A 24,709-nucleotide genomic window follows, 5' to 3' on the forward strand; every position below is an offset into this window, starting at 1 on the left:
TTCGCGATGCTTTTTTTGCATGCATTTTGAGAATGTGAACAAGCAAAAAATTTCGCAGAGCGCATATTTTTGGGCAATTCCGCATTCTCGGCGGAACGCGAAATTACCCATATTCCGCGAGAGAAACGGAATTTACCGCCCAGACCTACTGATGAGGCATCACCAAGTTCTGGCTGTACCATGGTCCCATTCCCACTTTAGTCTTGAACATGTAGCACAGGGCTTTACATTTGATGCGCTTAGAGATTGTAATTCAGTGCAGCTCATGAATAAATTGAGAGACTGAGGTTGATTTTGGAAGCAGATACAGATGCCTAGCAGCCGCATTCTGTACTACCTGCAACTGATGGGTTGTTGTCTTGTCAGTCCTCTGGTATAGTACGTTGCCATAGTCTAATCTGGATAACATAAGGACCTGGATCACCGTCTTTTGGGCTGAGATTGGGTTTATCCAGATTGTCTTTTTTAGCCATTTAAGCACAGCAAAGCATATGGCCGTCACCTGAGGCTTCATGGCAAACTTATCATCCAACAAGAAACCAATGTTTTTCCTTTTGACGAGGGAGTCTGCAGAGCCCCAAGAGACACTGGCCAGTGTTGCGGGCTCCAGAGCGAGGAGTGCTTGTCTAGAATCATGACCTCCGTCTTCTCCTCATTGAGCTTGAGTGAGTTTTTATTCATCTATGCGTAGCTATGACTCAAGCCCAGGTTAAGATCGGAAGGTACCTGAATCTGTGCAGATGGCAATGCAAAGATGATCTGCATGTCATCTGCATAAGAGAAAAGGGTCAAGCCACAGCTTTCCACTACATCAGCCAAAGGGCGGACGCAGATCCTAAACAGCAGAGGACTCAAAACTGATGCCTGTGGGACGCCAGAGGTCAGGGCATGTGATTCAGATCTGGCAAAAGATGGAACTACTTGGAACAAGCGTTCCTCTAAAAAAGTTTGTCGCACAAGTGTTGAGCCTTCAAGACCTAGTAACATCAGTCTGTCCACCTAGAAAGAGTGGGACACGGTGTAAAAGCTGCGCTAAGATCTAGTTAAATAAGCACAGCTGGTCCACCCTCATCAAGGCATTGCCTCAAGTGCTCAGTTACACTCAGTAGGGTGGACTCTGTGCTATATTTCACCCTAAAGCCTGACTGGGAAGGGTGCAGGTAGTTTTGAGCCTCAACAAATGCTTTAAGCTGAAAATGAATGTGTTTCCCCAAAAGTTTGGAGAAAATTGGTAACAAAGAAATAGTGAAAATTCGCCAGATTGGTCAAATCCAGCTTCTCTTTTTTTCAAAAGTAGGAGAACCATCGGATGTTTCCGCTTCAGAGGGACAAACCCTCTCATAAGAGGAGTTTCATTATTATTAATAGCATGCAAGTGTCCAGTAACCTAAGTTTGCTGCGTGGTAAAGGGTCCAATGGGGATCCTGAATTGATCAACTGTAGTATAGCCTTAAAGGTAAACCTATCTAGGAAAGACCAAGTCCCTATTGTAGCGGTAGCTACAGCTGTCTGGTTCTAAAATGCATTCTGTGTGTATTATCCAGTACACATGATAACTTGCTTATTTTCAAGTACACTTATTTTCAAACAGACTCCTTTACACGCCTATCCGTGCACATACAGTATGGGTCACCCACTTGTTGCACCCTCCCCTTCATTTACTTGATACCTAGAAGTGGCTGTAATTCCGTCACAGTGCCTGGCTCCTATTCAGGGTATTGTCTCTTGCTTGCGGTGAATGTGGTGGTTGGAGAGGGCTCAGAAAGACAGGTTAGTCAGACACATCGGATGGAACCTGGGACTCAAGTAGAAGTGAACTGAGGACTGGGTGGAAGTAGCACCAGTCCTGTTGGTAGAGGCAAGCAGGGACCAGGTGTGGTGTTCTTGCTAAACTTTAATGCGCTACGGCATGCAGACATAAACCACTTGTGCTTTATTTCTGTATAGCCTGTTTCTCTGTGCCATCTATAACTACACCTTGTTTTTATTTCCCACTCTTTTACTGAATGTAAAGAAAACACGCAACGTAATAATAGTCTGACATAATCCGGTCTTATTTTCTGCCCCATTGCACCAAATTTCTTTTCCTACGCTGTCTTCTGTGAGCGCTCACTGCCTTTCCCCGATCAATGAGCATGGCTCCTCTTTTAGAATGTCTGCAAACATGGCAATTATCTCCTTCTGCAAGACAAAACTTGTATCTGTTTATACAGTTATACTGAATAAAAAAGCGTGTGATCAGACTGTACGAGCGTCCCAAGATATTCGTGAGAGTAAGGCATGAGAATTGTACATTTCAAAGACGCAGTACTATTAATGAGAATTATTTTAACCAAAATGGCCATTACATATTATTGCTAAACACCCCACCAAAAAGATGCATAAAACCTATCCAAGCGTAATAAAAACACAAGTCTACAAGCTCATAGCGTAAGAAAACTATAACTAAAACCCATGCTATGTTAACCTACAAGAGATAGAAACCGACGTCCCTAGGTTATGTGTCCTGGATGTAAAATCAAGCCCTGCGACAACTGTACATAATTCCTACACACTACTGCCTGTTAGTCACTGCTTTTTAGGTCGTTACAGCAGTCTGTAGTAAGGATTTAGCTGTCCGTTGTCAAAAGACCTAATGGGGACAAAACCAATACTTACAGTGAGTTTTTTTGCTGCCTGTTTTGCATCACTGGTTGACTTTCTTGTCAGTCTAATTTGTTTGCTTATTTGATGGCATTAATTCCTTTTGTGTGGTGTCCCTTCCCTGGAGCACAGCTTCTTTACGATTGTGAGGTTTTTTTTTTCTCTCGTTTTTTTTGGTTTTTTTTTGCTGTTTCCCCTGTGTGCCTGTTCTACCTCCACCCAACCCGCTCTTTCATGCCCACCAGCTTGCCTGTTGCTTACTCCACCCCTGTTCCTGTCCCGCCCTATTGCTCTCTCCCTCCTGCTCGCAGTCGCCACTAGTTGGAATCTGAAAGAAATTAGGTTATTGGGAGTGGGTTACTACCCAACCAAAGGAACAATCCCAACCTATGTCTGTGCAAACCCTCAAAATCACTAACCTGAGCTCAATCCCCTGGTAGCTATGCCACAGAGCAGACTGGCTTAATTTGGGGGCATTAAGTAAAATATTTATGCAGTAATGAAGTTAAGACGCAAAACAATAAAAATCCCAGACAGAATTAGAAAAAAAATAGAGTACAATTTGGTAAACAAAATTGCACTAAAATGACAAAAAGCAAAGCAGTAAAACTGGAGGTATGATTTTTTTAAAATGCGAAGTAGAAATAGTGCCATGCAGCCAATGTTAGTCCATGTTTACGGTCGACTGGGATCTAGGCTCAGTGTATCAGACAGAGGTCAACAGTGGGGTCAAGTTGCCACTGGTCAGCTAGATTCTTTCAGGAAGAGGCTTCTTGTAGCCTGCATCCCTGTAGCTAGCACAGGAGGTCAGTCTTATGATGCTCGGGGTCCATTTCTATGTCCTGGGTTCAAAACTGAGTAAGTCCAGTCCTTCAGGGCCCCTCTCAGGTAACAGATTGCAGGTCTAATCTTCTGTTCTTTTGCAGCTCCAGTAAATGTTCAGAAGTGGTTGCCTGGGGGTTCCCCCTTTTTATGCTTTGCATTAGCTAGTGGGTAGGAATGCCTCCTGGTCAAGCCATAAACAATGGAGTAAAAGTTCCCGGGACCTACTCTAACCACTGGCCATTTTCAAAATGTCAAAAGTCTTTAGCTATTTTGAACTTGGACTCTGAGGACTTGGAATGTAGGTGTGTGTGGAAAGTGTGCTATGGTAATTCTAGTGTCTTCCCACATCTAACAATAAAATTCAGTTTGAAGCTGCCACTTTATCCACATTAAAAACAGTGACAGAAGTCTGGTAAAGCAGAGTCCTTCAGCAATCAGGCAATGGATCTACAAGAACTGGCCTGGCCTCCTTTTCTCTTTCCTTTCAAGTGTGCCCCAAGTGTTCTATGCAAGCCCAGCAGGCCTGTCGAGCAGGATTTGACCCTCTAGTGTCGAAAGATGCTCACGTCCCCCAACCTGTGTAGTCTGTGGAGGACAGAGGTGCCATCTCAGGCCAGCCTCTTATTCGCACCTGGGAGGTATTTCACATCCAAAGTTAACTTTCTAATAGTTGCCTTTCCTTAACCCCTTCAGTGCCCATGACGAGATAGTCTCGTCATGGAGCGCGGTTGCGCTGTGCCCATGACGAGACTATCTCGTCATGAACCCCGCCCGCTAATGAAACGCCCGGCACAGGGCGTGGAAAGGGCGGGGCACTGAAGAGGTTAATATTCATAAAAAAAATCTGTCTTCACCATTGAATTGGATTTTTTAAAGGACTATTACATGTAGTTGTTTAGTTTTCTAGCTGGCCCCATTCCCAAGATAAAGTATTATTTTAATCTGCACTCTAGTTTTTTTTGCATAGGGGATAGGCCTGCCACAGTAGAAAATAGCTTTTGGGTGCTAGTTACTGTAAGGACAATTAACATTACATTTCTACATGTCCGCTTTTGAATTTCATGCACATTGCCTTGTGTGTTACAAGGCCTACATAGGGGTGACTTATTAATATCTAAAGTTAAGGTTTTGGCCTATCAAAAGGGTTTATTTTGATAGGTCAGATTGCAGTTTTTGCACTGCTAAAGTCAGGCTACAGTGATACACCTGAAGTATGTTTGCAGTGCTACTGTAGTGGATGGCAAAGTGGGTGCTGCAGTCCACTAGTGGCATTTAATTTCTAGGCCACCTTGTACCAAACACTAGGGACTTAAAGTTAATTATGCCAATTAGAGTTTTGCTGGTTCAAACATGTTTAAAAGGGGAGCGTAGTCAGTTTACTACTGGTTTGCAGGGGTGAAGTTCAGCGATTACTACAGCCAGCAAAAATATATGGTCCAGAAAAAGGTGAAAAGTATGGGGAGACCACACAGAAAAGGTAGATTTCTTACAGACTTGTTTACTTGATCCCTTGCTTCCCTTGCTTCCCCTTTTTTAATGTATTTTTTTTCTTATTAGGACAACCTGCTGCAGGTTGCTACTTTTTTTTTTTTGCAAAAACAATTGTTATTGCTTTACACAGTTACAATTACCGTCATCAATTATCATCGTGCCGACAGTTATATCCAGCTGCTATGAACCAATGCATAACCTAAGCTAAACCACTACCAACTAGCAATTCGTTGTCCGTCAGGACTCCCATATGCATATACACCCTCCCCCATGTCAGTGTGCCAAAATACCAGGTATAAGGATAATTCTCTCTTTGTAAGTTGCCGTGTTATTGGTTGCGGGCCACTCCCCACCCCCACAGTCAGGCTCAGAGCTGTAGGGAGAAGTGAGGTACTCTTGCCATCGCGCGTGTTCCACCAAGTACCTCTCTATGACTGCGCTTCTGAAGGTTGCTCCAGCGTTTCATCATCCTCAACTACATCCGTCCCCCACCCTTGGAGCTCAACCACTAGTGCCTCCCATGCACGCGCCATGTCCAGCGCCTTTTTGTCGTTCCCCCTTAACGCTAACTGTAGCCTGTATGTGCCCTCACTAACCGCCCATTTGGTGAAAGTCGCCTTCCACCTCTTAAAGCTAGGACCAGCTCTCGCTTTCCAGTGCAGGGTGATTTCTCTTTTGGCCACGACTAGCCCTAAATCGCAAAACTTGCTCGTGATTTTCGTGCGCGGAGTATGGGGAAACTATAGCAGCAGACAAACTCCCAGTTCCACCTCCAGATCTCGCCCTGTCACCTGAGTCAAGCAATCAATAACCTCCTCCCAGTAGCGACTTAATGCCGTACAGGACCAGAACATGTGTTTGAAGTCAGCCCCCTCCTCCCCACAGCGAGGGCACTGGGGTGTGGGGCCCCCAAAATACTGAAATAATTTTGCTGGCGTCAAGTATGCCCTATGCAAGATGAAGTACTGCACCAGTTGAAACCGGGCATTACGTGCTGCTGCAGGTTGCTACTTGCAAATCAATTTTGCAAATGCACTTTCACGCTCATTCTATTTGTTTTAAATTATTTTAAAGTTACTACTACTCCTAGATAGGTGTTGCCATCTTGGAAAATCGCCAACATTACTTTAAGCTCCACCGATCACCAAACCCTAATGGCAAAGCTCTTGTATTGCTATGTAACCTTCCCTGAAATGCTATGAGCTTCATGTACAGCCAGCTTTTCAAAATGGATATTTTGTTCACAGTAATCAACTTTCCAGTCAAACTCGGGCAATCTCATTGTACATACTTGATGGCCAGCTTGACTCTTTTTGTCTTTGTACCTGTAGTTGATGCACTGTTTGATTGTAGGGATTGAATGTAAAGCATACTTATCAGCTTTGTTTTTTTTTCCATATTCTTGAGAAGTCCGGGGTTCTTTGCAGTTCCTTGAGTTTTTTTCTTCTCTGGAGTCCCAGTACCTTCCTTACTACTGCTGTGCTCGCTTGAAGACATACATCCCAATTAGGACCTTCATTTTCCATGAATTAGTAAAGTGGTCTAGCAGTCAAAGCTTAATTTAGAAGGTGATGAGGGCTTGGCACAAGAATGCTGCGTGGCACGAGCTAATAATAATCTAAAAATCACCATCCAGTCTGAGCTGCATCTTTAAAAATTTTTACATTTACAACAGCAGGATGTAGAACAGTTGAAAGTAAGATACACCTCGAACAAAGAATGTCCTATCACGGTCTTGTTTTTGGTTGTTTTTCTGTAGCCCTTGTTCAAACAAGATGCTTAATTAGGCCTGAGGCAATGCTGAAGCGTTTATACCAACCCAATAAACCTGCAACGTGAAAGTGAAGAAGGGTTACCTACCCAGACTTGAATTGGTGTGCTAGCTTGGCTTGAATAGCATCTCGAGGTTGCTTGGGTGTCTAGTGTATAAGAGCCTCCGAAATTAAGGCTGTAAAGTGGGTCCTGTAACGCAGTTCGGTGGGACAGTTATGGCTTCAATTTCTCTTGCTTAAGTACAAAATACCCCAAAACCAAATGAACTATACAACTTGCACCCACTTTTCCAGAAGCTATATTTTGTGATCGACTGGTTGCAATAGCTGTTTTTTATTCTGGATAATTAATAAACACTCAAGATCGGAGACATCCTGGATGATGATGCCACCTGACGTAAATCTTAATGCAGGAACTATGTTGTTGAAAAGTTTGTGACTTAAAATACCTAATTGAGCAGGCCACAGATGCCTAGGGTGAAACACAAAGTTTCACTTTGCTCAAGTTGGTAAAAAGAACATGTGCCCAGTCTTTCAGTTGCCATCTTTAAGTTTCATAATCTCTGCCTAGCAGCAAAGGATGCATTTTAGCAGGTATTTCTACTCCACAATCTGAGGAGCAATTGATGTGGGTTTAAAAGTCGCTGTGTTAGACATTCTAGGTGGGTTTAAGTAGTTGCTGGGAAATTCTGGTGGGAAGTAGCCAAGCCAGTTTAATCAGTTCTGTGTTCCAGCATCAGTTCATTAGCTGAATTAGAGTTGAAGTCTAGATATTTAAAATGACCATTTGTTTGAGACGCAAGCCTCTTGGGGTGCTCCTAGCATAAATACGTTTTAACTGTAGTGCAGGGAGCCAACATATTGTGGGATGTTCAAAGTGTAGTTAAAAAGGTCACCATTTGCATTTTACACAATTGCCTCACAGCTTTCTGGACTCTCTGAAGCTATTGTTCATTAAGGGTTGTTGGAGCACTTTGATTGTGCCCAGTGTCCGTGATTACGAGGAGTATCTCTTCAGGGCTGCTAACTGGTCTCTAGGCCTAAACCTGGGAATAGTTTACACAAGTCTTGAGAGGCGTTTGTGGCTGGCATTGATTATTTTAACTTCGTAAATACATTCATTATGAAGCTTGCTGGAAAGCCGTTCTTTTTGCAAATGAACAACTTTCTAGACACTACCATTAAAGTCAAACTAAGAGCGATAATCCCAATGCACGGAAAATAAAGTCTCAAGAACTTCAAAGCATATTCACTGACCACTAACAGTTGAATACTGAGCTAAAAATATAGTTTTAAGCAGGCAGTTCAACAGCAGCTGTACCCTGTTACCACTGCACCGTTTCCTAAGGTCTTCATGACAGTGCAAAGTAAAATTGCCAGGGAAGCCAGATCTTCTGAAGCTTCCATGGCCTGCGTCTGTCTTCCTTTATTTGGTTTTCTTTAAACACCTTACTATTTTACGTTCCCTGTAACCAAGCATCTGTATATGTGCCTCACTCATCCGCCAATTCAGAGCAATATTTTTGCCGAAATGAAACCCAGGTTCACCAAATCATTACAGTAATGATCAAGTGTACATCCTCAAAATTACCAAGAAGAGCTAACTTGGGAGTCAGTGCTGCTCCCCATCCTAGGACCCTAGTGAGTATTTTGGACACCTTTCTCTACGCAAAACCTTTGTATCGCAGGGCATTTCCAAACTGCAGAAGTCCCGCCCTCCTCTCCTCTCTTCCCCGAGGTAAAGTACCACAGGCACATCTGCGAGAGGTTTCCACGTAGGCACCAGGGGCGCACACCTCAATATAGAAAAGACAGTGCAGATATTTAAATGAAATCATTTGAAAGTAAGCAGAAATGATGACTTTCCAGGGGCCATCATTGCCGAACACTCACCATCTCTGGCAAGGTGCCCAAGTCCACCTTTCAGCCTTGGAAATATCACTTCAGGGAATCCCCTATACATACACAAAAAAATTTTTAATTGCCAAGTGCCCTCATTGAGAGCTTTGCCTCCAGCCTTCGGGAGAGTGGCTGTTAGACTAGTGGATGATTGTCAATCACTTTTCAACTGCAGACACCAATAGCTTTGAATCCTGTGCTTACTAAATCAGCAAACGAGAATGCAAATGCAGTCCTGGCCCACCAGACCCCAACTTTAGAGAGCTTTATGGTGTCCCACTCTACCCTAATCTGTGGAGCTTTGCAGTGCTGCAGCAGGGGAGTCTCAATTCAATTAATCCATCCATGCAATTCCCGTAAGCAAGTCATGTCTGCACCTGAAGGTTGTATGGGGGATCTTAGTAGGTTTCCTGCTATGAAGAAGGCGGAGGGAACTAATTCCACCATACGATCTGCTGCATGACTAAGCAGCCAATTGTTTATCACAATTCAGTGTGAGGTCACCATTAAGGGTGAATTTACATCCGTTTACGAACGTGACCCTATGGAAACCATTACTTCACAAAAGTGCTTAAAGCCTGAAAGAATGTCTGCGAATCTAGTGTGGGTGATTTTGTAGCGTGTACAACAGTTCAAGAAGCTGCTTTGTTTTTAGTATAACAGTTCTTCCCTTAATAGATTTGGGCGGGGGCGATCCTAATGTGGAAATTAATTGCTGTACCAAAGTACCTAGCTCACTAGACATTGGCAGCTGAATGGCCATGCCCATTCAGCCCGCCCACTTCAATCTGTTGAAACGCCACCAGATCTACTACTTCTCCAAATGTTTCTTAGCTTGCAGTGACAAGCATGTTGAATTTTGTTTTCTTAACATTTAATATTAAAGTAGCTACAATAAAGCTATACCAAATTGACGATATCTTACAAGAAATGTCAGTAATAACTCGTATAATATTCCTTAGTATATTACTTGTTGTGAGTCGTTTTTCCCTAACCAAAACACGGGGCTACAGTTGTCATGAGTGCTTCTCTCTCTCGTACATATTCACTACTGCTCACGCTGTGACTCTGATTTTCCTATATTTGACTCGGGAGTAAACCAAAAATGCAATCTTCTACCATCGGGCATGAGCAGCACTTCAACAGTTTTAAGAATCTTCTATGCAATTCAGTCTCTGATTAGAAACTATTTTCTTTTTGAACAGCATTCTGTTTTTTTATACACACACATTAACAATAGCGTTGTTTCCAAAAAGTACTTTATGCTCTCGACCCAAACGCAAATTGTGCTCAAATGTTTCTTTGGTTGTGCTCCATGTATTGTGGTGCTGTGCAAAATACATTTTGTAGTAGGAAGAGTTTTCTTTCTTACTCCAAATTTGCAGTTTATAAAAAATAGTGCCATGACCTGGAATGCAGTCTCCCATACTGGATTGCTTTCTGTTTGGAATACAATATTGGGTTATTCCAAAAATGTAATGATTAGGCCTGGGCAGTGAACTTCGCTCTGTTTGTGGAGTTTTCTGCACTCCGCAGAGCGCGCGGAGTGCAGAAAACTCCACTTCGCGATGTGCAGCTCCAGTTTTTTTTCCCCGCTTGCGATCGCGAATGGCAAGTTCATGATCGTGAATGGTAAGTTCGCGAGCTGCCGCTCAGGTAGAATTTCTACCAGAGCGTCAGGAATGCCAGCACAAACTGCAGTTCGCACTGCACTCCGTCACTCGCAGAACTTCGCAGAGTTATTTTGTAACTTCGTGGAGTTCCGCATAGCAAAACTCTGCAAACTATGCCCAGGCCTGGTAATGATGTATTGGAGGGTTCCTGCATTACATATTTTTCTAAAAGTTAATGAACTGGATTCTTTTCATGTTGTGTGGGCTTCCATATTAAAAATAAAGTTGTGGTGTTCAGAATGCTGAATCCTTCATTGTATGTTTTTCAGGGAACCTTTCTTGGTCTGTAGTTAATGAGCAGCCATGGTCAGTTAAGCAGGAGGAGCAGTTTGATTGGCTTGCAGTGCAAAAGTCTTGCTGTGATTGTGCTGATGCACTTTTTTCACGTTTGTCAATTAATGATGATTCTTTGCTCTGCCATGAAAGCATTGACACTCTTCCCAGTATAACTCAGTCATACTTTGTTTTTCTTGGACAGGGCCTCAGACTGGAAGCTGGATGCACCAGACTGGACAGGCCGTCTTCGCGTCACCTCCAAGGGGAAGATGGCCTATATCAAGCTGGATGACAAGGTGTCTGGTAGGTAGAGATTTAGATGCTGGAAGGGACGCAGTGTGGGTAGGGATCTGAAAAAAAATGGTTTGTGGGATTATTAAGTGGTAGGTGGTAGTGGTGTAAGATTGATCAAGGGCTTCAATGGTTTTATAGCATGCTTGAGCTCTGAGGCGGGAAGAGTAATTGACTTAACGGGTACATAAGATTATATGGAAGGTCACAATTTTTATTCCATGAGCTGTAATGTAGAGGGATCACAATGCACCCCAATACTCGACTACTTACCGGGTTCAAGTTGTTGTGCTTAAAATTGTTTTGTAAACTGGGAAAAAATGTTTTACTGTTTGGCAAAGTATTGAGGTGTCCTACCAAGAGCTATAGTCGGTGGAATTTTAGTATTTTAGAATGTCAATGGACTGATCTGAAGTCTTGTTTTGAATCTCTCTCTCCCTTTTTTTCTAATTCCCTTCCGACACCCTCCTAATCATGGGTGCATGCTGTCAGGGAGAAATACACTGTGGAAACGCATTATTTCAGTATTATTTAATAAAGGACACAAAAGAGTGATGGAGGGAATGCTTGAATTAATCTCGGCCACTGGTAATTACTCGGGCCACATTCCAATCCATTGTTATTTTGCACACCATGCCACCTTAGTTTGGACCCAGCTATGTGCAAATCGGTCTTGACCCTGCTGCAGTGGGAACAGTCCAGCCCGAACTGCCAAGCCAGGTCCTCCCTTAACTGGAACACAAGCAATCTAGGACCGGTTTCAACCTTGTTATGGGCTCATCAGTCGGATATAGCGTGGCTCCAGAGACACTGTGCACAGGACACGTCTGGGCATACCCATCCCACTTAGGGGACACAATAAGCATACAAATCATTCCATCCATCACTTTTCTGTATACTTTAATTTGTCGCCCTGGATTGGCAGTTCGGGCTGGACTCTTCCGAATGGAACAAGGTCTAGACTGATATGCTGTAGCTAGGGTCAAACTGAGGTGACATGGTGTGCAAAATAACTGTGGATTGTGATGCCTCGCGAGTCATTGCTAGTGGCTGAGTTTAATTCAAGCATTCCATCTATCACTTTTTTGTATAATATAATAAAAGACAGCACAAAAACACCTGGGCAGGGTACAAATCTGGATCTATCAATCCAGATTTCCTTCAACCCCTTCCCCACACACCAACTGGTATGGTATCACTCCTGTGCATGAAGATGTTGCACTCAGGCTGTGTGGACTGAGGCAGCAGATAGTTCTTGCTATCCTATCCCTTTCCGCAGCAGATAGAAGGTTGGACTTCTCCCTACTTTGAGCATGGGATTAGTTCTAGCCTGACTTTTCAGTCGTCACTGCAAAAGGCGATGCCTGCGTACTACCAGGCATCACTGCAGAGGATTCAAGGTTGCTTTCCTGTGTCAGGCAAATGTTTAACTCCACGTTGGTGGAAGCCTGGCTGTGATTGATGGTGAAGGATATTTCAGAAGTACAGAAGGAAGATCTAATTCTTTCCTCTGTTTCTGCAGTTGGCATTGCTATCTCTCTCACATTGAGACATCTCCCTGACTGGAGAGTGAATAATGTTATAACAATGGCTGATCTATAATGGTGACAAAAGGAATGGCCTACCTTTTACTTAGGTTGTTTCTCAAATGAGGATGAGATCATGAATTCTCTTCGTAAAAAATCAAAAGTGATCTAGGAAAATATTTTGTTACTGGAAAAGTTCCAGACCTATGGGTCTGGATACATTTAAATTGGAGTCCCTGGGGTGCGGAGCCAAGATGGCGGTGTGAGCAGATGTCCTGCTAGTGGGCTCCCACCGAGGATTTGCAGAGCACCGGCCCGTGGGCCGTCATTGGCACCGACGGTACTTGTGTTGCAGCTACCAGAGCCCTAGAACCAGGAGAGCTCGCCGCCGTGGTTCGAGCGGCGGCTGAAGCCTGTTTTCGGCGATAGGGCGGAGCGATCGGCGCATCGCGGCACCCGGGCCGTGAGGGAGTGGCTGGAGTCCGGTGTCGCAACGACAGCCTGCTGAGCTGGGGCCGGGCCCTCTATCACCCGGAGACGGCAGCGGCAAGTGGGGACCCCCGGGTGCAGCAGCGACGACGGAGCTGGCAAGAGGTGGAGGTGGAGGTGGAGCACAGCGCAGAGCGGCGTTTAGGCCTGGCCCGCCATATTGGGAGAGCGGTGAGCTGCGCTGGGGCCAGATCGGCGGAGCCTGGGAGCCTGCTGTGTGCCGCGCGGATGTGCCCGGGGCCTGAAGTGCCAGCGAGAACATGTTGAGCTGGGAGCCGAGTTCCCTCCCATGCGGTGGCGGCGAGTGAGCAGGTGAGGAGCAGCGGCGGAGTCTGGAGCGGAGCCGCGACAAGGAGCGGCCCGCCATCTTGGAGGAGCTGCGCTGAGGCCAGGACGACGGTGGCGAGGGGCCCACTCCCTGACTTGTAACACAGAAGCTGAAGGAGGGCAACGGTTCTGTCCCTGAAGGAGCGGGAGGTTGGCCCGAGCTGTGTAGCCCGAGTGCAAGATACCAGGGGCAGTAGCGTTTCGGGCGAGACCGGTCCATCGGAGAGGCATGCTGGAAAGTCGGAGACCCTGAGTTTCGCGCCCTCTGTTAGATTCCTTTGGGACCTGACGGCGAGCTGGTGAGGGGGGATAGGAATCTTGCACAAAGCTCTTCGGGCCCATTGAGTGGCGCTATGTCCAACCCCAGGAAGCGGCAGGACAAGACCCTTAAAGACCTGTTCTTCAAGACATCAACCGGACAGATGGCCTCTGGTATGGAGGTGGGGGCCACGGGACAGGGTTCGACGGAGACTGGGGGTGCGGAGCCCATCACCAAGGCATTTCTGGAGTCCATGTTTTCTGCGTTGCGGGACGACACTCACACACTCAAGCAAGAGTTTACGTCCGAACTTGAAGAGGTCTGTCGCGACATGGATGGCATTGGAGAGCAGGTTGCTGACCTGGAAGGTAAGAGCGACGGAAGGAACATGGAGATAGCGACCTTACAACAGGAAATCATCAGACTTCATGATCAGCAGGTTGATCTCCAAATCCACCTTGAGGACCTGGAAAACCGCTCCCGCCGCCACAACATTCGGATCAGGGGAGTGAAAATAGATGCAGCCTCGAAAGACCTTTTTACCTACGCGAGGGAACTCTTCAACCACATCCTGGGTCGGCCTCTGGAAACAGATGTGTATAGACCGGGCGCACAGGGTGGGCCCTCCCAGAGCGCCAACGGCTCCCCCATCGGACATTCTAGTCTGGGTGCAGGATTATCGCACTAAGGAATCTATACTGCAAAAAGCGTGTCAAATGCACCCCCTTCAGTTCCGTGATCAAAGGCCGGTGTTGTACCAAGACTTATCTGCTCTCATGTTGCAGAAAAGGCGCCTCTTCAAGCCCATTACTGCTCATCTTCAGCAACTCAACATTCCTTATAGCTGGGGCCATCCCTTTCGCTTGGTATTCCGTAAGGATGACAAACTGTGCCAGTTACGCTCTCTGTCCGAGGCCAGCAAATTATTAGGGGTGTACTTCCCGGAGGAGGAGGAGGGCGGGGAGGGGGACTGCAAGGCTGGATCGGAAGACACCAGGCCTCGCTGGTGGCAGCAGGGTTGTAAACGCCGTCCCAGGAAACCACCGGCTGCGGAGATTACGAAGGGCCGACAATCGGCGGTGTCCGCGGACCTCTCTGGTTCTATTCTTGGCTGAACTTGAACGCTATGCTGTTCCGAGTGTTTTCGTCACCACTGTTCAGATCCTTGGCGGGAGAGGGGCTTCCTTTCACTGTTGGTGGATTTACCCCAATGACTTTTCACCGATCACCGACGAGTGATGGACTAAATGTTCTCAATTATTATGGTCAACAGTTCCTTTTTTGGGTTTTTTTTTGGGGAGGGCTGGGGAGGGACATTAGTGCTTCACGTCCACCTTCCCTTTGGGGTTAGTACGACCCCCTGTGACCACGCATCCCTGGTCCGCTACACACCGGACACCCCGGTGCTGCGCCGCATGACTCCTCCCTATTGCAGGGTCCCCTATCTGACACATATCATGCCTCCCACCTCACTTAAGATCTTGACCCTGAATGTATGGGGTCTTAACAATCCAGTAAAGCGCAGGGCGGTTCTATCATGTTTAGAGAATTCACAAGCAGATCTCTGCCTTCTGCAGGAAACCCATCTCCTGCTACGCGATTTTCACCGATTGAGATCCCGGAAGTTTCCCACCCAGTTCTTCTCTTCTGGGCCTAATAAGACAGCAAGGGTGGCGATCCTGGTGGCTCAGAAGTTTCGGGGTGAGGTCTTGCACAAGGTGGCCGAGATTAAGGGACGGCTGTTGACATACCGCTTTGCACTGGGGGGAATGACGTTCACTATCCGTTCCCTGTACGCTCCGAATGAGGGGTCGGAGCGATTCTTGCATTCCGCTCTCACAGAGGCTACGGCTACACCTGATCGCAATATCATTTTAGGGGGCGACCTCAACCAGGTTTTTGATAATGTTCAGGACAGATCCAATCGGCGCACTCATCAGGCGGGGGCACTTTCTGTGGAGGGACTTGTGCGACTGCAGGACTTTGGGCTATGCGACCTTTGGCGTAGCCTTCACCCTAGAGATAGGGAATACTCCTTTTATTCCAATGCACACAAGGCCTATGCTAGACTGGACCATTTCCTACTAACAGCTCCAGTACGAGTGCTCACGACCGCGGTCGACATAGGGGTGGCTTCTTTATCAGACCATGCTCCGGTACTGGCAACCCTCACCCTTCCACCCATGTCGCGACCGGTCAGAGTGTGGCGCCTTAGGGACACCCTTCTGTACCGGGAGGACGTGGTTAAACGCATCCAGCACTCCATTCACGACTATCTCACGCACAACACAAACCCGGACACCACACTTGCTACACAATGGGCAGCTCTGAAGGCAGTTATTGGGGGGAAAGTTCATCTTGATTGTAGCAGCAGACAATAGGGAACGAGGGTGCAAAAGGGAAGAGCTCACGCAGCAGGTCCGTGAGCTAGAACGGATGCACCAGCGGACGGGAGCTCCGAGAGTGTGGCGGCAACTTAAAGCCGCTCGCCAACAGTTATCGGCGCTTGACAAGGATAGGGCAGAATTGGCAGCGCTGAGGCTGTGGCATGCCTATTATGCGGAGGGGGACAGGTGTGGGCGCCTCCTAGCGCATAAACTGAGATAGGTTCACCAGAGACACTGAGTCAAAGCGATCACGTGGGAGGACGACACATGCGCTACGGATGATGGGGCTTTAGCAGAGACATTCTGGGATTTTTACGCCACTCTTTATGTGGGGGCCCCTTTAGAGCGCTCTCTTGGGGCGGCTTTTTTAGATTCTGTCACTTTGCCTGTTTTGACCGCGGCACAGGCCGATCACCTCGACAGAGCCATTCAATTGGAGGAGGTCGTAACCGCCATATCTAGTCTCAAGCTGGGGAAGGCCCCCGGTCCGGACGGCTTTCCCGCTATTTTTTACAAGAAGTTTTGCTCCTTGCTTGCCCCGATTCTCACTCGGTTGTTTAACTCCTTTGCTGATCCGGGGGCGATCCCGAGTGATCTATTGGAGGCCTCTATAGCGGTCATTCCCAAAACTGGGAAAGACAGTTCATGCTGCGAAGCCTACCGCCCAATATCCCTCCTTAACATAGATTTTAAATTATACACAGGAATACTGGCCGCTCGTCTTGGCCCCCATATGCCATGCCTCATTGACCCGGACCAAGCAGGTTTCATCCCTGAGCGCCAAACGTCGGAGAATACGAAACGGATTCTGCATCTTATTGAGAAGGCTACCCGGGTCCTGGGGGAATTTATGATGCTGGCCATTGATGCCGAAAAGGCGTTTGACCGCGTGCACTGGCCCTATCTGGAACAGGTGCTAGAGAGGGCAGGGTTAGGTGAACGGTTCCGCACGTACGTCCTCAATTGTTACCAGTTTCCTACAGCTACGGTCCAGGTGAACAGCTATACATCCTCTCGCTTCCATAGTGAATGAGGCACGAGGCAGGGGTGTCCGCTGTCCCCCCTCCTCTTTGCCCTTTATATGGAGCCTTTAGCTCAGAGGATGCGGCAGAACCCGGAGATCACAGGAATAAAATTTGGGGGCGTTGTCCATACGATTAGTCTATAAGCAGATGACGTGTTAATCTTGTTAGCGGAACCGGCGTCCGCTCTTCCGGCTTACTGGGCGGAATTGGATGCCTTCGCTCGAGCTGCCGGGTTCAAAGTGAATGCAGGGAAATCCTTAGCTCTGGACCTATCATTATCACGTCCCACCCGGGAATATCTGCAAACTCTGCTCCCCATTCGTTGGGTGGCAGACACGATACCATATCTAGGGATTCAGCTAGCCCCCTCTCTTCCTCAGGTGGTTCATACTAATTATACACTGCTGCATGGCAGAGTCCGACGGGAGCTCGATCGGTGGCAGCACTACCCCCTCTCTTGGTTAGGCAGGGTTGCGGCGGTCAAGATGACCATTCTCCCGCAGATCCTCTACCTCTTTCGCACTATACCTCTCCGACCGCCTGGATTCGGAAAATGGTTCGTCTGGAACGGTTGGAAACCGCGAATGCGTCGAGCACTGGTGTCGTGGGCGCCGGAATGTGGAGGACTCTGGGGTTCCTGATCTTGGACTCTACTTTCAGGCAGCTCAACCGAGATACCCGGTGGAGTGGAGCAGATGGGAATCGGAGAAGCACTGGTTATTTCAGGACCAGGCGGTGGTGGCGAGGCCCTTGCAGGAAATCCCCTTCCTGCGCAAACCTCACAGGCCCCCTAATCTGTACGCCTCTTGTATTACACGAGTCCACCTAGAAGTGTGGGATGCCACTAACCTCACCCACGAACTCACAACTTTCCCGTCTCCACTTACCCCATTGAGTGGCAACCCTGATTTCACCCCTGGGATGGAGGACACAGCCTTCTCAGGTTGGAGGATGGCTGGCTGTCGGTTTCTGTATAATTTTTATGGGGAGGAAGGGGTAAATTCGTTCACTCAGATGCGGAGGGACTTCGGACTGCCGGAGACGGAGAGGCTAAGGTACCTGCAGGTGAGGCACTGGGCGCTTCAACCGCAGGTTCGCTCTGGGGCCAATAGGCGCTTCTCTCCATATGAACGATGGCTCATCACACGCACATCGGACAAAAATCTCATCTCTGATCTCTATAAGCAGCTGCAGCTTAAACACAAGCACTCACACAATCCTAGCAGGGAACGGTGGGAACGGGAATTAGGCAGAACATTGAGTCCTAAAGACTGGGAGGGTATTTATTATAGGGCCAGACATTTACGAAGATTGTGACATACTGGTACTATACTCCGGAACACTTGCATGCGATGGATCGCTCTCGTGAGGCGACATGTTGGCGGGGTTGCGGCCAGGTGGGAAGCTTAGTCCACTTGCTCTGGGAATGCACACATATTCAAGCCTATTGGACCCAGGTGCTGGATGAAGTGGACAAACACTTCGAGACTGAGATACCGCGCTTTCCAGCCTATGTACTACTGGAACTTCCCAATCCTCTGACTTACCCATTGCGATCTCGATGGGGCAGACAGATGGCCATCGCCCTAGGGTCAGCGACACAAAACATTCTCACACATTGGCGCACCCCCCAGATTCCTGCCTTCACAGGCTGGTTGCACCGTTTCTGGTATGTTCTGGGTATGGAGAAATTGGCACGGACTATGGCGGGGGAAGGGGATAAATATGGTGAATTGTGGCAGCCCTTTTTATCGCTTTTGGCCACTGAATTTAAGGAAATCACATGCCCCCCGATATCTCCGCCTGCGGCGCATCACAGAGGTCCGGGGGGAGGGTTGCCGATAGGAGCAATAGGGGTTCTGCAAGGCTTTGGGAAGGACATGGAGCACGGGGAGGGGGAAGGATGAGGGCAGGGGAGGGGCCCCTTTTTCCGGTTTTTCTTTTCATTTAAGAGTTTCTTTGTCGAGGTTACTATTCAGCTATGCGCACACTGTTCAGATGACGCTTTCAAATGACTTCATCAAGGGTATATCACTGCTGTGTTTGACCGCTACATGTATGTAGTTTTGTTTGAAACATGCAAACTAATAAACATTTAAACCATAAATTGGAGTCCCTGATGATTAGCGGGTCAATCCATTATTGGAGGCACTGTAAGAGCTATTCAGAATTACCATTATTTGAAAATTAAGCTGTTTTGTCTGAAAATGGAAACATGCAGCTTGGGTAAGGTATATTAAACATTCTGTGCCTCCATTTAGTGTTAAATGGGCCATTCGGTGAATTTCAATATACTTCTAAAAACCCAAATAGACTGCATCAAACAAAGCCACATTCTAGATTGCCTATTGATGGTGATTAGTAGAGGTGCGCCGCTGGGCAAAGAACTACTTTTCTGCTTTACACTGGATAGCCCTTTAAATGAAGCTGTGGATAAATGGCCATTAGGCTTGAATAAGAGTCAGTAATGTAACAGATTTGCTTCTGATGGCAGGCAGGCTGATTTAGTAAGTGACTGAAAGATTTGTACAGCTAGGTACATTCAGTTATATGTTTAGGTCATCTCTGAAAGGTGGCCTAAAGCAGAAATAGTTCTAACTGCATTAGAGCTGAGGTAGAGTCTATCATTTCCAGTGCAGCCTGAAAATGGCTGACTGGCTTTGCCCCAGTACTACATTTATTTCAGTCTCAGTAGACCTGTCCCTCCCATGTTTAGTCTGTCTTTAAACTCGTAAATTTGTTTTACGAAAAGTTTAATACATTTTTTACATGTAATTTTGTTCTCTACTCGAGAGGTAGGCTAATAACTTGTAGAAGTAAAATATTTTAATAAGTCTGTTCTTTATTAGAGTTTTGTTTTCTTGTGATGAATTATGTAGTGTCAGCTCAACACCATGTTTTTCTCCTTTCTTTTCATTTATGCAATTTAGCGCAATTGCCTTCAGCCACTCATTACCCAAAATTATAGCTTTTCCAACTCGCATGTATTTTTTTGTTCTAGAGACACAAGTTCCACCAATTTGTTCACCTTCAGCCTCCAAGCTACAACCTTCACACACTTAGTTACTTGCTTATATTCACCCACATCCATGAAGTGTTCCCACTCGCATTCACATTCTAATCCACATTCACTGAACTGATTGTTCCTCCACCCACATTTACTCATATACTGTCACCGGTTTCCTGACCCACTTCACACATTTTGTTACACTTATAGTTATTTATCTGAAGGAACTAGAACTTGTGGCCTAAAGTTACTTAACGGCATGAGTTATTGTTTCTTCAGATAAGTGTAAATGCTGAACTTCTATGGTTTTGTGTGGGTAAAGCGTGAACTTAACTGTAACGTCCTTGTAACCTTTGTTTTTTCAGTGAATTTGTATGTTTTATTAACGTAATTTATTGTTCCGCGTTCTTACACATGCAAAGTTTTTATTTCTTTAATACCGCCAAAAGTACTGAATAGATTTGCACCAAATTACAAAAAGGGTTCTCTCTGGCCTGGCTGTCTGCCAAATTTGGTGTAAATCCATTTGGTGGTTAGGCCTGTAACTGTGTCTCAAAATTGGAAAATCCCAATATGCATTTTATGGAGAAAAATCAGTTTTTGACCCCTGCTTTTTCTCGGACCCCCGCTCGCCTAATCACCCCCGTAACCTTCCATGCGGAACTAGGCAAATTATGGCACTTTTTGGGACCATTTCTTGAAGTTTCGTCAAATGGCACCAACGTTACCACTGTGTATACGTGTGTGTGTGTGTGTGTATATATATATATATTCACTTAAAAAACCATAGGTTTCACACATGTTGTAGTTAGCTGGACATTTCCCTCGTAAAAAACCAATGAAATTCCCCCGTTATAGTTAGTGCAGGCAACTATAACTCACGCGACCGCAATCCTCTGCTGATGACGTCAGATATTAGATCACTGTATTTAGACACCTATTTACCCATGTCTTCTTCCATTAATCTTTAGCTATACATATATTACAAACATTTATTTTTCAGAAAGACACATATGTAATCAGTGATGTAATATCTGACGTCATCAGCAGAGGATTGCGGTCGCGTGAGTTATAGTTGCCTGCACTAACTATAACGGGGGAATTTCATTGGTTATAACATGTGTGAAACCTATGGTTTTTTAAGTGAATTTGCAAGGTTTTTTAAATGCTAATTCCTAACTATAACATGTGTGAAACCTATGGTTTTTTAAGTGAATTTGTACAGTTTTTTAAATGCTAAGTTATGTATTTATCAATATATATTTTTTTCAGGTTTTTCACCATGCGCGCGCTGTGGGCGCACGGTGCGCTTCGCGCACCGAGCGCCCACGATGCGTTGTGCGTGCCGTGCGCGCACCCCGTGCTTTTTCGTCAAAAAAATAGGTTTTTTTTACCCTTGGGGGTCCTTCAGTGACCCCCTGACAAAGGCTAGGGCGTCAGGAACTGTCCATCCTGCCCCTTTTTCACGTTCCCCACCTTTGTTTTTCACTGCCTCAGACTGCGAGAGACAAAATGGCGGCCGACACTTCCTGATTTCAACCGATTAGAATGTTTACTGACATCTAACAACCAATCAGAATTGCGCTCGCGCACGTCACCGTGCACGCACGGTGCGCGCCTATAGATATATATGTACTTTTAACTGAAATTTTCTCAGGAACTACTGAACAGATTGACTCCAGATATTCAAAAGGCACATCCCTGACCTGAGGACTACCTCTCTGCCAAATTTCAAGTAATTCTGTTCAGCCGTTCGGGCTGTACCTTGGACTAAATGTCCCTATGGAAAAATGCATAGGGAAAACGCGTTTTGGGACCCCCTTTTTTCTTGGCCCCCGCTTGACTAATCACCCCGAGAGTTTCAGGGTAGGAGCGGAGCGCCCCACCTATTTTGAAAAATTTGCGAGGATTCGTCAACCGGCGCCAAAGTTCTTCAAAATAGAATTACACGGACCATAGATTAAGTGCATTCATTAGTTGTTTATTGATGCCACCAAAACGCATTTCAACTCACTGGGAGTATATATATATATATATATATGTGTGTATATATATATATATATATATATATATATATATATATATATTTTCTCCTATGGAAAAGGGGTCCTAACTATAACTACCTACTGGCGACTGCCAGTAGGTAGTTATAGTTAGGACCCCTTTTCTATAGGAAAACCTCAACATTCTATTTTGAATAACTTTGGCGCCGGTCGACGAATCCTCGCGAATTTCTCAAAATAGGTGGGGCGCTACGCTCCGCTCCTACCCTGAAAGTCTCAGGGGGATCCGTCAAGCGGGGGCTGAGATAAAAGGGGGGTCCCAAAACGCGTTTTTCCCATGCATTTTTCCATAGGACCTTTAGAACGAGCTACAGCCCGAACGGCTGAACAGAATTACTCAAAATTTGGCAGAGAGGTAGTCCCTAGGTCAAGGAAGTGCCTTTTGTAGGTTTGGTGTAAATCTGTTCAGTAGATTCTGAGAAAATAGCCTTTAAATCAATATATATATCTGAGCCCGCTTACGGTACGCTTACCGTACGCTTACGGTAAGCGTACGGTGGCGTGCGCGAGCGCGATTCTGATTGGCTCTTAGATCTTAGTAAACATTCGAATCGGCCGAAACCAGGAAGCGGCGGCCGCCATTTTCTGTGTTTCACTCTGAAAAAAGAGTGAAAACAAGAAAAGGGGGCAATGAGGAGAGTTACAGACCCCCTTACATTTGTGAGGGGGTCAAAGAAGGACTGTAAAGTACAAAACAAACATTTATTGATTTTTAAAAAAAATCACGGGGTACGCGTACGGTAAGCTTACGGTAAGCGTACGGAAGAAACATGGCGTGCGCGAAGGAGATTCTGATTGGCCCATAGATCTTAGTAAACATTCGAATCGGCCGAAACCAGGAAGCGGCGGCCGCCATTTTGTGTGTTTCACTCAGAAAAAAAACAGAGAAAACAAGGAAAGGGGGCAATGAGGAGAGTTACAGACCCCCTAACATTTGTAAGGGGGTCAAAGAAGGACAGAAAAGTACAAAAAAAACATTTATTTATTTTAAAAAAAATCACGGGGTACGCGTCCTGTAAGCTTACGGTAAGCGTACGGTAAAAAAAAAAAAAAAAAAAAAATGAAAAGCAGATTTAAGAGTTTGCTCTTCATATGTCCTCCATGTGCGCACGGTGCGCGAAGCGCATCGTGCGTTCATGGCCCATCTAGCGTAATGTGGGCACGCGGTGCGCGAAGCGCACCGCGTGCTCACTGTGCGCGCACGGTGCGCGAAGCGCACCGTGCGCGCATGGAACGAAATGCGTTAAGTGGGCGCGCACGCCACAAATGGCGTAAAGTAACTTAGCATTTAAAAAACCGTACAAATTCACTGAAAAAACCATAGGTTTCACACATGTTATAGTTAGCTGGACATTTTACTGATAAAAAACCAATGAAATTCCCCCGTTATAGTTACTGTAGGCAACTATAACTCACGCGACCGTAATCCTCTGCTGATGACATATGTGTCTTTATGAAAAAAAAATATTTGTAATATATGTATAGCTAAAATTTAATGGAAGAAGACATGGGCAAATAAGTGTCTAAATACAGTATTAGCATCAGCAGAGGATTGCGGTCGCGTGAGTTATAGTTGCCTACAGTAACTATAACGGGGGAATTTCATTGTTTTTTTATCAGTAAAATGTCCAGCTAACTATAACATGTGTGAAACCTATGGTTTTTTCAGTGAATATATATATATATATATATATATATATATATATATATATATATATATATATATATATATATATATATATATATATATGTATATATATATGTATATATATATGTATATATATATATGTATATATATGTGTATGTATATATATATGTATATATGTATATATATATATGTGTGTGTGTGTGTGTATATGTGTGTATATGTGTGTATATGTATATATGTGTGTATATATGTATAATATAATCAGAGGTTGCTTTTATTCATTCCAGCTTAGGTTGAATGGTATTTTACTAACCCAAAGCTGTAATACTGTGCTTGGAGTGGTAAAAGGCTTTTATCATTTTACAGCTCGACATGGATGGCACTAGCTGCTTATAGACTTAGCTGTATAAATAGCAAAAGACTATGTTCTTTTCTAGCTCAGCATGGATGGCCCTGTGCTAATCCTATGCTTAAAAACTTTCCTAGAAAAAAAGACATTTGAGGACAACACATTTAGAGCATTCTGGTGTACTGGTGCTCCTCTACAACTAATCTTGGCAACACCTTGAATTCTGTGCTTCTTTTTTGCATAATTTAAGCAGCACTCTTGTCTGAAAGGGTATTGTGTGTGTGTGTGTGTGTGTGTGTATACACGTTCTACCAGAGATGCAGTGCAGGCACTATGGGAGTGGCGCATGGTGTCTGGTGCGGCCCTCGCCTTCACAAATCCAAGCTTATCCTCTAACAAAGCGACATCATACAACGAATACACGCACACTCAAAATACATTTCTTGAGTGTGCATGTATGTCACTTTGTAAGTGGCTAGCCTTGGAGATATATATTCACTGAAAAAAAACAGCTTATAGTTGGGTGTAGCAAAAAGATCCGTTTTTTTTATAATAAAAAAAGAAAACCTGCCAATTCACTGAAAAGACAAAAAAAAACCAAAGGTTAAAGTAACTTTATAGTTGGGTCAATGTCAATGATCACATTAACGTTTTGAATTAAAACAAATAAACATAGTTAAAACTAGTGCCCCTGCCATCCACTGCTTATGACCTTTAAGTTATTTGATATGGTATGTTTTATGACATCATCTGACATCA

At 45.4% G+C, this 24,709-nt stretch overlaps 1 protein-coding gene across 2 annotated transcripts in view; it reads left to right on the plus strand.

Moving 5' to 3' along the window:
- The window catches only part of NECAP1 (NECAP endocytosis associated 1), a 199,751-nt gene that overhangs the window by 32,885 nt on the left and 142,157 nt on the right, over positions 1–24,709 (plus strand). For both annotated transcript variants that reach the window (XM_085619869.1, XM_085619868.1), the window contains exon 2: positions 10,782–10,882. In XM_085619869.1, coding sequence (XP_085475995.1) covers positions 10,782–10,882 — 101 coding nt within the window. The remainder of the gene's footprint in view (positions 1–10,781; positions 10,883–24,709) is intronic.

The sequence above is a fragment of the Triturus cristatus genome, chromosome 7 (genome assembly GCF_964204655.1).
Source record: "Triturus cristatus chromosome 7, aTriCri1.1, whole genome shotgun sequence".
Taxonomy (NCBI): domain Eukaryota; kingdom Metazoa; phylum Chordata; class Amphibia; order Caudata; family Salamandridae; genus Triturus; species Triturus cristatus.